Below are 14,747 nucleotides of genomic sequence, written 5' to 3'. Positions count from 1 at the left end.
AAGTATACAGATGAGCAAAAACAGAAATGTTTATTAGCGTTAATCTGGTTTAACAGAAAGAATATGCAGAATTTTCTTTATGGTTGTATGAATCATGTTTTAAAAAAACTCTTTACACACATCAACAAAAATAAGAAAACAGTAAAATATCTCTCTGCTTTACAGGGAAGAGTGAAAATTATAATAAAAAAATAACATCCAGCATTTTAAATAATTATCATTTGTTACACCTTCACTCAGTTGCGGCCCGCCTGCTGGCCTTTTAATAAACGCACATTTCTGTGGCTGGGTGTGATAACGGAGCCAGAACAGGTCGAGGACCCATCTGATCCAAGCCCAGCAGAGCAAATGACCAATTAACTCGAGCATCCTCCGAGTTACCGTGGTTACAGACACCTACAAGTTTTAAAAGTAGCCAAACACCTCGATGTGTGTTGCTGCGCCTCTCCCTGGATTTTCCCTCCAGCAGTAAACGAGAACATGCTGTAAAAAGGCATCAGATTAACAGTTTGACTTTGGTAAGCAGGAAGAGCAGAGCAGCTTAAATTCCCCTTCTTAAAATAGTTCAATAAGCATCTATATGGTTTGATTTTTGTCCTTGAAAGGTTAACTTTCCACCTCCGTCTTTCCCTCCAGGGAGAGAATCAACCTCGGAGGAATCCATAGAGTAGCGCCGCCGCGGACAGCCCAGCCAGCTCAGATGGGATCAGAACAAAGAGGGAACTTTAGTTTCTCTTTCTGTTGTATTGTTACGAGGCAACGTCTTGCTTTCACATTCCTCACTCCAACAGACAAGAAGCACAAAGGGGAAAATCTGTTTATAGCCGTTAGTCCTGCGGTCGAACCTGTTTTCACTTTGCAGGAGGAGTTGCCAAACAGACGAAGAGGACGGCGACCTGCTGCGAGGAGCCACTGGGCGGTCCTACTCACTGTTCACCTGTCGCCGGCACGGCGGCCTGGACCGAACGCTCACCGCTGAGGACAGGTGACCCGCGTGTGTCCCGGCATGTGGCAGATGCCGCAGGTGCGGGGTTTCTTTGTAGTGGGGGGCTTGTTCGCTCCGACCTCTCCCGTCGTCTTCCTCCCCTTCTTCACTCCATCTCTGCCGGAGTTAAACCCTCCGCCGGAGTTAAACCCTCCACCGAAACCACCTGAGAGGAGGGGCGGGGGGACCAGAAGAACAACGACATGAACAATTTGGATTCAATCGCGACAAAAATCACTTTTCAGGTTTTTTTTGTGGTGTGAAAAGCACTTATAAGCCTTGAACCTTTTCACATTTTGTCACGTTCTTTCATTTTAATAGCATTTTACGGGACAGAGCAGCACAGAGCTGTGAATGAAAGCGGTCGATTAAAATCCACACTGCAAAAATGGATCTAAAAATAAGTAAAATGTTCTTAAAGTTAGTGTATTTGTCCTTGATTTGAGCAGGTAAAAAAGACTATTTGCTAATGGAATAAGATTTTTGCACTTAAAATAGGAACAACTCATCTCCATCATCTTATTTCAAGTGCAGGATGTCTAATTATCTTATTTTAGGGGTTAAAATACTCATTCCATTGGCAGATAATCTTATTTACCAGCTCAAATCAAGGACAAATACACTAACTTTAAGAACATTTTACTTATTTTTAGATCCATTTTTGCAGTGCACTGCAACCTACTTTGCAGCAAAGTAAACTAATTAGGGAGTAGTCCTCCTGTGTGTAACTTAACCTCAGTATAAACCCAGCTGTTTAGAGAACATAACCAGTTAACAACCAGAACCATGAAGACCAAGGATTGGCCAGGGCGAGAAGTTTACGCAGGGTTAGGGCATTAACCCCTATCTCAAGCTTTAAACAGCTCACAGAGCTCGGATCAATCCACCACCTGAAAATGGAAAGAGGCAAGGGCCCCCTGGTAGCTTTGGAGGAGCTGCAGAGATCAGCAGCGCATGTGGGAGAAGCTGTCACCTCACAGATCTGAGGAAGAGTGGCAAGAGACAGGGGCAGATGGTTATCATCCATCAGCTCGGCCCGGTCGAAGCCCAAACCTAAGTCCATCTGACAAATTGAAAACTGATGTCCTCAGACGCTCTCCATCCCATAAGCTTCAACAATGTTGCAAAGGCCCCAAAAGACAGGTGCAGCTGGAGCTGCAGCAAAAGCTGGTTCTATAAAGCAACGGCTCAGGAAAGCTGCACATACACTTTATTGTAAAACAAAATAAAATAAAAACTTTGTATCACTTTTCTTGCACTCCACAACTATGCACTACCCTGTGCTGATCTCTACGTTGTATTTTGTGGTTTTAATATGACAAAATGTGAAACCGTTCAAGGGATGTTGACAGTTGTGCAAGGCCCTGTTCAGCGTGAGCATTTTTAATTTAACGTTGTTGTTTTTTTTTAAATGAGTGCAGCCTGTGGTGTGAGACAACATGCTTTTGTTCAGACATGAAGCCGAACACTTCTGCAAAGAAGCGACACGTCCAAACTCTCTGCTTTTATGCGTGCATCAGATGCAGGACTAGTCTCACTTTCAGGCTTAGTGAACTGAAACACTTAGTCATAGGGGGATTTTGTGCCCAATCTTTGTATCTTTTGATAACACAACATGTGATTTAGATAAAGATCGCGCTCTGTCTTATGGGGAGCTGGCAGATTAAACAATGTGCAGTTTTCAATGCGCATTACTAATATAGAAAGACTCAGTGTGTGTGGGAGCCTTGCCTGGTGGAGGTACGTTCTCATCCGCCCACTGAAAGAAGCCACACTGCTGCTCTCTGGGTTTCCCACAGGTGTGGAACATGCGTCCCTTGTTCGGCCCGTCCTTCTGCACCGTGCGGGTCACAGCGGTGCTGTTGCAGTTGCACATGGTCTGCCCCATCTGTCCGGCTCCGCCTGCGTCATGCCCCCTGCTGCCGCCGGATGGGTTTCCCAACCCAAACGACGGCCTCGGAGGGAGAGGAGTCCTCTGTGCTGACAGCGGAGGGCCCCTGCTCTGCTGCGGCGCCCCCTGCTGGCTCGGTTGATCGGCCCACAGAAAGAAGTTGCAGGTCCCAGCGCTGCACTTGTAGAACTGACGACCCTGGTTGGGACCGTCTTTGCGCACGGTCAGGAGGACGGCGTCCTGACCGCAGTTGCACACGATTGCGTCGCTGCTGGCATCTCCGCCAACGCTGCTGCCACCCGGTGGAGGTCTCGGCTGCGGGGTCCAAGCAGGAACAGGAGGAAGGGGGGGCCGAGGATTGGAGCCTGGACCTCTGGGAGGCTGAGGTCTAGGGGGCCGAGGATCATCTCCTGCACCTCCTCCTCCTCCCCCCCCTCCGCTCGGTCCTGCAGCACCCCCTGCTTCCCCCACTTCCTCCTGCGCCTCCTCTGAGGTATCTGAAGTCCAGCACCTCTCGGAGCGTCTCGTCGCAGCCGCCAATGCAGCCGACAAATTCCAGCGGCATGGTGGGAGGCAGGCTGCCTCTGCGGAACTTAAACTTCAGCCTGAAAAAGTCGGGACACACAGGGTCCAAATTTAGGTGCTTACAGAACCGAGCCCACAGAGGGAACAAGGTAAAACGCACCAGTCAGAATACAAAAAGTATACAACCAATCAAAACCTTTTCACCTCCTCTTTCTAACACGCCTCATCCTCCCAAAAAATGTCCAACAAAGCATATTTGGTCCTGGAAATAAGGACAACACAGCTGAAGTTTGAATTTTTAAGTTTTCATGTCACAAGCACAAACCACAATGCATTTTGTTGAGAGTTTGTTTGCTAGACCAACACAAAGTTGGCGGGCGGTGCAACACATTTGCGTCGGATTGTTTACATTTTTACCATCTTATTAAAACTCACCCGTCCACGTATGATGGCGATTTCCTTGATGTACATAACCAGATGTGAACTGGTTGTGAGCCTCTAGATCCTTGTAAGCTCTCATTTCCTCAAGAGTGTGCAGAGGGTTTTCACTGAACACCAGGTAATGCACTATGTCGCCGTGCTCTACATTTGGCCAATCATCTGGATTACGGCTAAACAAGGCACCGTGGAGGGCATACGGGTCCATATGGTCGATCACGGAACATTTCCTCAGATATACGTCCTTATCTGGTCGCTCTAGCGTGCTGGCGTACTTATCCATTCGCGATACGATAATACGTGTAAGACAACTAGAGATAAGGAAGTGTGCCACCCAATATGGCGGACCGGAAGTTGGCCAGTGACGTCAGTGAAAACACCCTATTGTGAAATGAAGGAAGAAGGGTACATGTTACAGACAGCAATCAGAGAAGTGTGCCACTCATGCAAATTCATCTCCCCCGAGTCGATAGTTGGTCAATCAATCTTTGTTAAAAGCCGCACATCTCTTGGGGGTTGTCTCTGCAAAATTTCAAACTTGATACGAAGCTGAGAAAAATACTCACTCTGTTGCTGCGGTACCATTTTTGGTAAGGCACAGAGTTATTTTTGGCTAAGCGCACAAGATATGATTACTTTCAATCAGAAAATTTTCATTTTAACTTCTTTTATTAGGGCAGAACCGGTAAGCGAGGGATTATTTTACATTTAAACGTGACTTCCCTGTTTGTAGAACAGGCAAAATAGTAGACAAGATAACATATGAAAGTGTGCACTGCAGTTAGGCAACTATTTCATTTTATCCTAATTGCTTATCTGTGTGCTTCCAATCAAATGTTATTACCGAGGGACAAATAAAAAGGATCATTCTAAACTAAAACAAAATTATGTTTCAAAACAAGCATGAATCTGGTGCAATAAACACATTTTTACAGTTTGAAGCAGGATCTGGTCCAGGCAAATGTATTCAGCAGCAGCCCTGTATCATTTCTGATTTTCTGGTCATTTTGGACAATATTTTCTTTAATGTTCAACCACAGCCGCTAATGTTTCTTACGTTTTTCTGCTCTGACTGTCAGCTTCAGTTTGTTTGCAGTATAACCTGTCTTACTATTAGCCACATTAGCCTCCAAAAGCCTGACCCCTAAACAGAGAAGTGATTAAGGGGGGGAGGGGGTGCACTGGTTTGTTTCGTCGCTTCACAATTCATTATCCAGCTGAGCCGTCAGCTGACAAACATTTTCCTGCGTTGAGTCGTACCTCCGTACTCCCCGTTTCCTTTGACGAATATGAAGCGCGGCCATTTCAGTGCAAAGCGGTCAAATTCTGCTAAAAGTGGATGCAAATTTGGTTATTTAGCATGCAGTGTGGTTCACAATAGTTGCAAATATTACTGTCATTATTTTTCGTGTACCAAAGGTGGAACTTGGATTAGCACTGCCCACAAACGGCAGGTTTAATTATTATGACGAGGATATAGACGAAGGGGAAGGAGAAATTACCTTCTCTGTTCATGTGTTCACAAAAAACAAAATATTAATCAGGACCTTTTCCCCAATTCGTAGTTTAAGAGTGGAGAACTGCTTTTTTATTTTATTTTATTAAAGAGTCCCACTCATGCGGAGTACCTCAAGGCTCCATGGTTGGCCTCTTCCTTTTCTTTCTTTACTCCGTCCCACTGGGATCAGTTATAAGAAACCATAGCTTAGTCTTCTTTTTTTAGGCAGAAGACAGTCAGACTTTTATAACACTAAAAAGGAAAGTAGTTGCTCTGCAAATAAACTTCTCAAATTCATTCCAGAAATCATGGATGTCTATAAACTTCTTACATCAGAACAATAAAGAGTTTATGTTGTTTGGGCGCATTGATGTCTCTAACATCAGTGCTGACATTTAAATCAGTATCTGACACATACGGCTACAGACCTGAGAGTAAGACTTAGGAATAATGCTAACTTTGATGCTATTAATTGGCTACTGGTTCACATTCGTATTGATTTTAAAATTCTTTTATTTGTGTTTAAATGTCTTCATGGCCTTGCTTTCCAGGATCTGTCAGTCCTGCTTCATATTCACGCTCCCTCTCGTTTGCTCAGGTTGGCCGATCAGTTTTATTAGTCATTCGAAAAACAAAGAGTGCAAAGAGGTAACCGCACTTTCTCTGTCATTACGCAAAACCCTGAACTGGAGTAGCTTTATATATCAGTCAGGCCATTTCACTTTTTATGTTTAATGTTCCTTTAAAACACATCTTTTTTTGGCCTTTAACCCAGTTTGAGATGTTAGCTTTTGAAGTTTTTATTGTTTGTTTTTGTGGATCTCTATTTTATTCTACATTTTATCGTATTTGCTGGCTTTAACTTATTATTCTGTCTTAAATTACTAGTTTTCAGAGTGTATAAAGCACTCAGGGCAACTGTGTTTTATTTTAAAATGCCATGTAAATAATGTGTTGAGTTGAGAATATTCATTTTTAAAAAGGAGGAAATATGGTTGTTTTGCAAGCAGAACTTCTTCAAAAACAGCTCAATAAATAAACAATCCCCTCCCCCGACTTTAATAAGAAAATATTGTAGTTAATAATAAAAGGCACTATCTGAATTATAATATTCACATCCAGGGAATGAAAACACCCCGGTTACCATTAATCTACGGGTTTGTTTATCAATCTAGGTCTATAACCTGATTTGTGACTGTGGAGTTTCATCAAGCATCCCTAAAGGCCGACATTTTCCCCTCAGCTGCGACACTTGAAGCATACAGGGGTTCACGCTGCGTCTTTACGCATGGTCCAGCTGCTGATGTTTCCCTCTTTTCAGCTCCATGCACCTATAGCCTGTTACAGTTTATAATCATTATCATCACCTGTCACAGCGACAGGTTTCTCATCTCAGTTTCCGCCCTGACCAGACATTATATCTCCTCTTTTGCGCAGGGCGCCCTAGTGCGTAATTACGCGTTCTGAAGGTTGAGTTTAAAGTTGTTCTCCGAGCACGTTTTGTTTGTGGTTGAAGTGGACAGAATAATTACAATCTGCCTCGCTTTTAGCCCACTAATATTCTTAAATGCCGAAGCCTACAGGAAATAGCGCTTTTATTTATGTATTGTAATCCCAGATTCTATGAGTATACAGTTAGTCCCAGAAATATTTGGACAGTGACACAATCTTCATGATTTGGGCTCTGCATGCCACCACGTTAGATTTGAAATTAAACAACTACAGTGTAATTGAAGTGCAGACTTTAAGTTTTTGTTTAAGGAGTTGAACAAAAAGATATGATTAAACATGTAGGAATTTTAGCTATTTTTATACAAGCGCTCCTCGTTTATGGGGCTGAAAAGTAATTGGACAAATAAACATAACCCAAAGTAAAATGTTACTTTTCAATATTTTGTTGAGAATCCTTTGAAGTCTGGAACCCATGGACATCACCAAACGCTGTTTTATTCCTTAGTGATGCTTCGCCAGACCTTTACTGCAGCTGTCTTCAGTTGCTTCTTATTTGTGGATCTTTCTGCCTTAAGTTTTGTCTTGAGCAAATTGACTGCATGCTTGACTGTGAAGGGCTCCTTTAGAGAGAAGAAGAGGAATGAGGGGTCTGAGCAGACGCCCCCAATGTTACATGTCCCTTAAAACGCCCCTTAAAGTACACATCTAAATTACGTGTGACTGAATTATGTGCACCCGAATGAAGTATAAGGCGACGCAGCAACCCACCGCAGAACCACTTGTTCTATGTCGTTAAGATTGAACAAAATAGCACAAAACACAACTACTAACTCTCTATTGATGTTATTTGGGACATTATACTACAGGCCGAAGGCCATGAAACATTAAGGCACACGTTTTGAAGGCTGGACGCTGATAAGATCCCATTGCTCCGAGGGAAAGGATGGGAGAGGAGAAGTAAGAGCATTGAGGCACAGAAACACTGCACGTATAGTTCAGAAACAATGCGGAATTAATAAAAACGAAACTTATAAAAAGATTAAGTGGTGTTTCTGATATTTTCTGATCCAATGTACAGCAGTGACTGGTTCTGAATATAGGCTTTATAGCTGGTAGCTGCTCTCCCCGCATACCTGGATAGCCACGTTATTTTACTTTTTATTTATTTATATGTCAGTAGCTCACTCTGGTTGCATACAAAGTTTTTATGAAAGATTATCTCATCCTGCTGGTGTATTAGTTGTTATTTTGGTATTTTATACTCTATTTTTGCTCAGTTTGTTGGTAAATAAAGCCTTTTGTGTTTATTTACGATATAAATGGAAGTACGTCACTGCGCATGCGCAGCAGGGTGTTAAAACAAGGAAACAGCTAACATCTATTAGCATCTCCCAGCCAAACAATGAAGAATGGTCCAAGATCCAGCGGGGAAAAAAACGCAAACCCTATGATTCTAAGAGGAAACGACTGGAATGTCTCTAGGAATAAAGTCTGAACGTTTCACTGAAGAGGACACTAAACCTGCCGAGGCTCAGACGTGACCGCAGAGTTGATTGACATGAGTAACTGTTCTGATATGAGGCTCTTAAAGTTTTTGTAGATTGGTTTATTTAATTAATAATGGTCGGTCTTTGATCACGGCGAGCTGCCGCTTTACTGCGAGGCATTGCAGAGGGTCAGGCTCGGTCCACCATTATTTACAACTGATTTATAAAGCAAACCGGCATTATGGTAGCTCTGCGATACTGTCGCTAGATGGCGCCATCTCTGTCTATATTTGTTCATCTTGCCAGACAGCAAATTATTTTTCGGCTCAAAAAGGACCATCAGAACACTATCAAGATGGGGGCTTCGTGTATATAACCTTATTTAATCATGATCAACTGGTTTTTGGTCTTTTTTATAAGCACATTACGTGGCACAATTCTTTTAGCAGTACTCGGTACCGGCTTATTTCCATCTGCCTCAAAGGGAAAGTTGCTGCGAACAGCACTTTTGTGTTTATCTTGTTGACGAAGAGAATTGTCGACAATGTTTTTCTGGTGGTACTTGAAAAGTATCCCCAGCGCATGATGCTGCCACCAACATGTTTCACCGTGGGCACAGTGTGTTCAGGCTGTGCGCTGTTTCTGCCGTTCATAATGTGAATTTAAAGGGGAACCGGTCAACAAGGAAAAATCAGTGGATCATTAGCTATAACTAAAACTAATACGTCCGTGGTAATTTAATGAATTTAGCGTTAATCAATAAGAAAATAAAAGCATAAATTGTCGTCTGAATCACTGTGTATGGGGGCGGCCACTATTGCCCATATTTGGGCAAAAATGGCCGCCCGACATCACATCCTGTGACGTCTTTGTGCGGTGAGGCACTGCGCTCTACAAGCTAACTCAATAGGAGCTGTTGTACACAGCTGCGATTAACAACAATTATTTCGGATTTCCAGAGGACTTCACCATTGAAATTCACGAGAGCTATTGTTGAAGCACCAATGCTCACGTGCATGGCAGCTGGATGTTCCAATACATCCGGTAAAAGTGAAAAAACAAACAAAAAAAACAGTTTTTACCTTACCAATTCATGATCCACCACCGGGCTCTTTTGTTGGATTGCCTACTTGAAGAGGGAAGATTTGCCATCTAACTTCTGGCCAGAGAGAAAACACGTCGTCTGTAGCCAACATTTCGAAGAAGAATGTCTTCAAGATGACATGAGAGCGAGACCTTTCGGCAGGTTTTTCTTTTTTATGATGTAGAATTTGCCGGAACATTTGTTTACCCGACCAGAGGGGTGGAGTGATATGACACACTTAGAAAGAATGCTCACTGTTGCAAAGCCCACTTATTTTATGCAACTTTGGTCTTCTTTTTTCTAAAGTCGCTTGTAAATTTCATGAGTTGCAGGTTGCAGGTTTTTGGGATTGTTTCTGAAAGTGAAGTCGATTGTTTGGGGTCTAAATTAAGTGACGCCGAAATATCCCTCCGCCTCATAACGCGCTGCAGCTCATCCTGATAGGAGCAGAGTAAACTCAAAATGAGCCGATCTGCCCGTATTTTCTGCAGTTTACGGTGCAATAACTGATGATAACGGCTGAAAGTAGATTAGACGGTGCAGATCACCATTTTGAGCAGAGATTGGTTCTAAATATGAGTTTTATACTCATCCTATAACATTGCAGAATCCAACCCACAAACCACATTTTAATGCTTATTTGTTGTCTTTTTATGTCTCTAAAATGTAAAATTAGTATAAATTTAAATTGAAATGCTTAATATCATGTCTATCTTTGTGTAAGAGGTTAAAAAAAATATTTTCGCATGAAAATGGGTATTTATTTACAAGGGGACAGATAGGGCATTGGGACTTGCTCTACAGCCGATACCGCACAGTGACGTCACAAACTGGGGGGTGGCAGTACTGTTCTTCACCAAGATGGCTGCCCCCACTAAAGGACATTCAAATGAAAATTACTCTTAATTAAAAAAGCTTATCATTTATTGAAATTAATAATTTTATAATTAAAATACTTTCAGCAGTTTGAATTCTGATTTTGACCAGACTTCTCCTTTAAATGTCCGATCTAAACACAGCGCCTCCTGCAACATGTTTCTTGTGTCCCCTACTTGACTTCCTATGGTTTTCTTCCAACAATAGGATTCTTCTTCCTGTTGCTCTCTGGAGCTTCTCCAGAGTTACCAAGGGCTCCTTGACTGCCTCCACCAATTATGTTAGGTTTCTTCTGACGATAATTGGTGGACCTGGACTTTATTTAGGCATATCGGAGGAAGCGAGCTAAACACCAATGCACCCCCCACTTTTCAGGTTCTTTTTAGGAAAAAAAAACAATTCTTCAATCTGAATTTAATTAAAATTCAAGTAGGAATCAAAGCGTTACAGTGAGGCTTATTATGATTTTTTTTCCATGTTTAAGCAAATCTAGGTCATACACAAATTCATACAATCACAAATGTTTCATGATTCATAAAAACCTCACAGAAAACCATTTAAACTAGCTGTCCCAAGTGTTAATACAATACATCATGTAAAACATGAATTAAAAACAGTAATACAATAATTTGCTCATCCTTTTCAACCTATATCCAACTGAAGTCACTACAAAGAAAATATATTTAATGTTCAAACTGATAAACTTTATTGATGTTTTTTTTGCAAATATTTGATCATTTTGAATCTGATGCCTCCAACGAGCTCCAAAAAAGCCAGGACCGGGTCATGTCTACCACTATGCTACATCACTTTCCTTTTAACAGCACTCAATCGGCGTTTGGGGCCTGAGGACACTAGTTGTTGAAGCTTTGTAGGTGGAAATCTTTCCCATACTTGCTTGAACTTCAGTTGCTCAACAGTCTGGAGTGTCATTTGTTTTATTTTCCTGCTTCATAATGCACCACACATTTTAAATGGGAGGCAGGTCTGGACTGCAGGCAGGCAGCTCATTCTAGTTAGTTGTTTTTCTTTTACTACAAAGCCACACTGTTGTTACACGTGCAGAATGAGGCTTGGCATTGTCCTGCTGAAATAAGCAGGGACGCCCCTGCTTAACAATCTAGAGTCCTTTTCCTCTTTGGCCCAGAGGACACGACGTCCTTGATTTCCAAAAATAGTTTGAAATGTGGACTCATCGCAGCACAGCAAACTTTTCCACTTTGTGTCAGACCATCTCAGATGAGCTGGGGCCCAAAGAAGCCGGTGGCTTTTGGCTATTGCTGATGTGTGGCTTTACATGGTAGATGTTTAACCATGTAAGGGATGCAGGGACAGACTGTGACGATGGTTTTCTTTAGTGTTCCTGAGCCCACATGGTAATATCCTTTAAAGAATGATTTTGGTTTTTAATGCAGTGCCGCCTGAGAGATCGAATGTCACGGGAATTCAATGCTGGTTTTTGGCCTAGCTGCATGTGAGCAGGTATTTCTCCAGAATCTCTGAATGTTTGGATGATATTATGGGCTGTAAATGGGGAAATCCTTCCTAAACTTTTGGGCTATTTGCTCACGCAGTTGTTCTCAATGTGGCGAACCCATCCTTGCTTGTGAACGACAGGCTCTTTGGGGCTGCTCCTTTTATACCCAGTCATGACGTTTCCAATGGACATGTTCACCTGTGGGTTGGTCCAATCAGCAGTTTTTTGAGATGACCCTAAATTTTCCCAGTCTTTTTTTGGAACGTGTTGCAGGCATCAAATTCATAATCTGTGAATATTTGCAAAAAAACAACAACAAGTGAATCAGTTTGAACATTAAATATCTTGTGTTTGTAGTGTGTTCTATTGAATATAGGTTGAAAATGTTTTTTATTTACGTTTTACGCAACGTCCCAACTTGATTAGAATTAATAAAATGTTTTTCGGTCAAAGCACCTTGGAACGGAGAGGTGGGCGAGGTTTCAGTGACCAAAACGCAAAAGACGGGCAGAGACGTCAAAGCAGATTCTTCATATTCTCAATTAAACCGAGCCGACGGCAGCCAATCACGGTCGCACAGCCCACGCCGAGCTTATGAAGACGTTTTCTGAGATAGGCGCAGCTTAGCTCGGACACGTGCCGCTGAAGTTATCCAACTGATTAGGAAACAACGGCGCTTCACAACAAACGCTGAAGCTCAACTTTGAGCTCTGTGCAGCCCGGTTGCCGTGGTAACGTGAGCTGGTGTGGAGCGCTCCGGCTCCCTGCGAGCGAGCGTGCCCTATATTTGGACTGAGCTGAGGCCAGTGCTCAGGGGGTTAACGCCTACTTGTGTAAACAAGAGTTTGGACAGATTTTTTTTGCACCGGTGATGCCGCTGTGGGCTTCACTGCTTGTTTCCCCAGTTCAGAGGGACCTGAGGTACTCCGAGCAGAAGTCAATACCCTACATTAGTGTAGCTCCTGTGTGGTGCTGAGAGGAAATGATGAGCAGGTTGTATTTACTCAGAAACGTTAAGGCAGAGATGATCTACGGTAGATGGAGTAGTGATCATTCTGAAAACCCTTGCAAAGCAACTGTTTGGATTAAAATATGAGCATTTGATGCCAATTAAACACATAAAACGGTGAACGAGAAGCAAACAAATGCTGATTTGTCGTGGTGCTGCCCCCTTACAGATGTAATTCTCTTTATGCTTTTTTTGCCAGAGTTAAATGTCTCAGATCAAACACATTTTAATAGCGTTTAAATAGAAGCCGAGTAAACACAAAAACATGTTTCTAAACGGTATTTATTATGACAAAAAAGCTCTCCTGGTCCTATGTGAAAATACATTTCTACCCTTGTCAAATCCTGTATAAAGTTTAGATTAAAATTTACTGGCTTGATCCCAAGAAACTGCTTGAATACAACCTGTCTGACAACATGAAGTAGGCAGAAAGATCTAGTGGAGGGGTTAATGTGATGGCTATAAGCTGCTTTGCCTCATCGTGCACTGATCTAAATTCAAGTACTGATGAGAAACAAAGGCAATGACATCCATCTGTCTAGAAAGGGTTATAAAAGCCATTTCTAAGCTGTTGTTACTACAGTGATCATCTACAAAAGGAGAAAACAGTGGTGAACCTTTCTAGTAGTGGTCAGCTGACCAAAATTTCTCTAAGAGCGCATCAACGACTCATCCAAAAGATCACAAAAGAGCAGCTGGGCAGTGACGGCATCCTCCAGTTTCAAAGGTAAAACCCCTGCTGACTAAAAAGTCCCATTTCACAGTTGTTAAGAAAAACAAAACATCATGATGGTCCCAAAAATGTTAGAGAAATTTTCTATGCACTGATGAGACAAATTCTTTGGAAGGTGTGGGTCTTATTGCATCTGCTGTAAAACTAAATCAACATTGGTTGTGGTAGTATAATGGAGTGGGACGTTGGCCACAAGTGAAGAGCTTTAAGTAATGTCGACTTAAATATTGACATTTGTTGTGTTTAAGTAGGTGAAAGTGTGTGAAATGAAATTATATCTTGATGTCATTCCCACTTTTGTCTACTGCTGAGTTATTGTTCCAGAAACCGTTAAGGCAAGCAGGCCAGGGAGCCCCGTTAAAAAGCGATTAGGTTCTCCAGGCCAATCCCAATGTCTGGTTTTCTTTGAGGTCTGAGCCACCAGTTACTATGTTTACAGGTTACTAATTTATGTAAGGAGGTAAAAAGTAAAAAAACAAACAAACAAACAAAGATGATGGAGGTTGTAGTTTTGAATTGAACAAAAAAAATTAAGGACCGTTAAATCATACGTGCCTGACATTTATCTGATATTTATTACACTCTCCATCAAAGATTCTGTTAGTCCATTAATGAATGACCTGAAAAAGGCCGTTCTTAGTTCTGACTAATCCAATGAATAATATTTAAAGGTTTTTAAGTATTTGACTTGATCAGAGTCAATCGAAGGGAAATCACCTGATTGTGATCACTTGTTGATTGGTGCATCTCATCTCATTTATTCTAACTAATAAAAAAGCTGGATTCCCTGACTTTTACTTTAATTAAGTCAGAACTATTTCCAGTGTATTTAGCAGCACCACATGTCATTGTTTCCTTTTTAACCACAGTAGTGTCCAACAAGGAGCCAGAGTGAGAAAATGCACAGGGACGTCCCCATGTTGAACCAAATGTACCGCCATACTTCTCCTTAAGTAGTTGTGTACTGGATAAATAGCACCCAGAAAACCCCTTTGAATTTTTTTGAAATTTGGACACTCAAATTAAGTCGATTGACAGATCAAACAATCAAAACAACTCTCTGAAACCTGGAGTGAACAGAAAACTGGTTTTCTCAGTGTCGTCTCTTTTTAGGAGCCAGTGAAAGGGCTAAATAACGGTACTAAATTAAGCTTGATGTTGGAAACCATGATTCCATACGTACAAAATGTTGTTTTGCGTTTGAACGTACTTTCATCTTAAGCAATTCAAATCCTGGCCGGTTTTCCAAAATGAAAACTAAAGAAACAATGGTTGGCGTAACATGGATACTC

General features: G+C 42.0%; 1 protein-coding gene across 1 annotated transcript in view; it reads right to left on the bottom strand.

The window, feature by feature from the left end:
- Nucleotides 1-11: 11 nt before the first annotated feature.
- Nucleotides 12-14,747, bottom strand: part of top3a (DNA topoisomerase III alpha) — a 30,365-nt gene continuing 15,629 nt past the window's right edge. The window contains 3 exon segments of the mRNA XM_036148344.1: nucleotides 12-1,151; nucleotides 2,717-3,154; nucleotides 3,213-3,481. Coding sequence (XP_036004237.1) covers nucleotides 970-1,151; nucleotides 2,717-3,154; nucleotides 3,213-3,481 — 889 coding nt within the window. The 3' untranslated portion in view covers nucleotides 12-969.

Source organism: Fundulus heteroclitus, chromosome 16 (assembly GCF_011125445.2).
Source record: "Fundulus heteroclitus isolate FHET01 chromosome 16, MU-UCD_Fhet_4.1, whole genome shotgun sequence".
Lineage (NCBI taxonomy): Eukaryota > Metazoa > Chordata > Actinopteri > Cyprinodontiformes > Fundulidae > Fundulus > Fundulus heteroclitus.
Note: the sequence above shows the minus strand (reverse complement) of the source record. Positions and strands in the feature narration are given on the sequence as shown.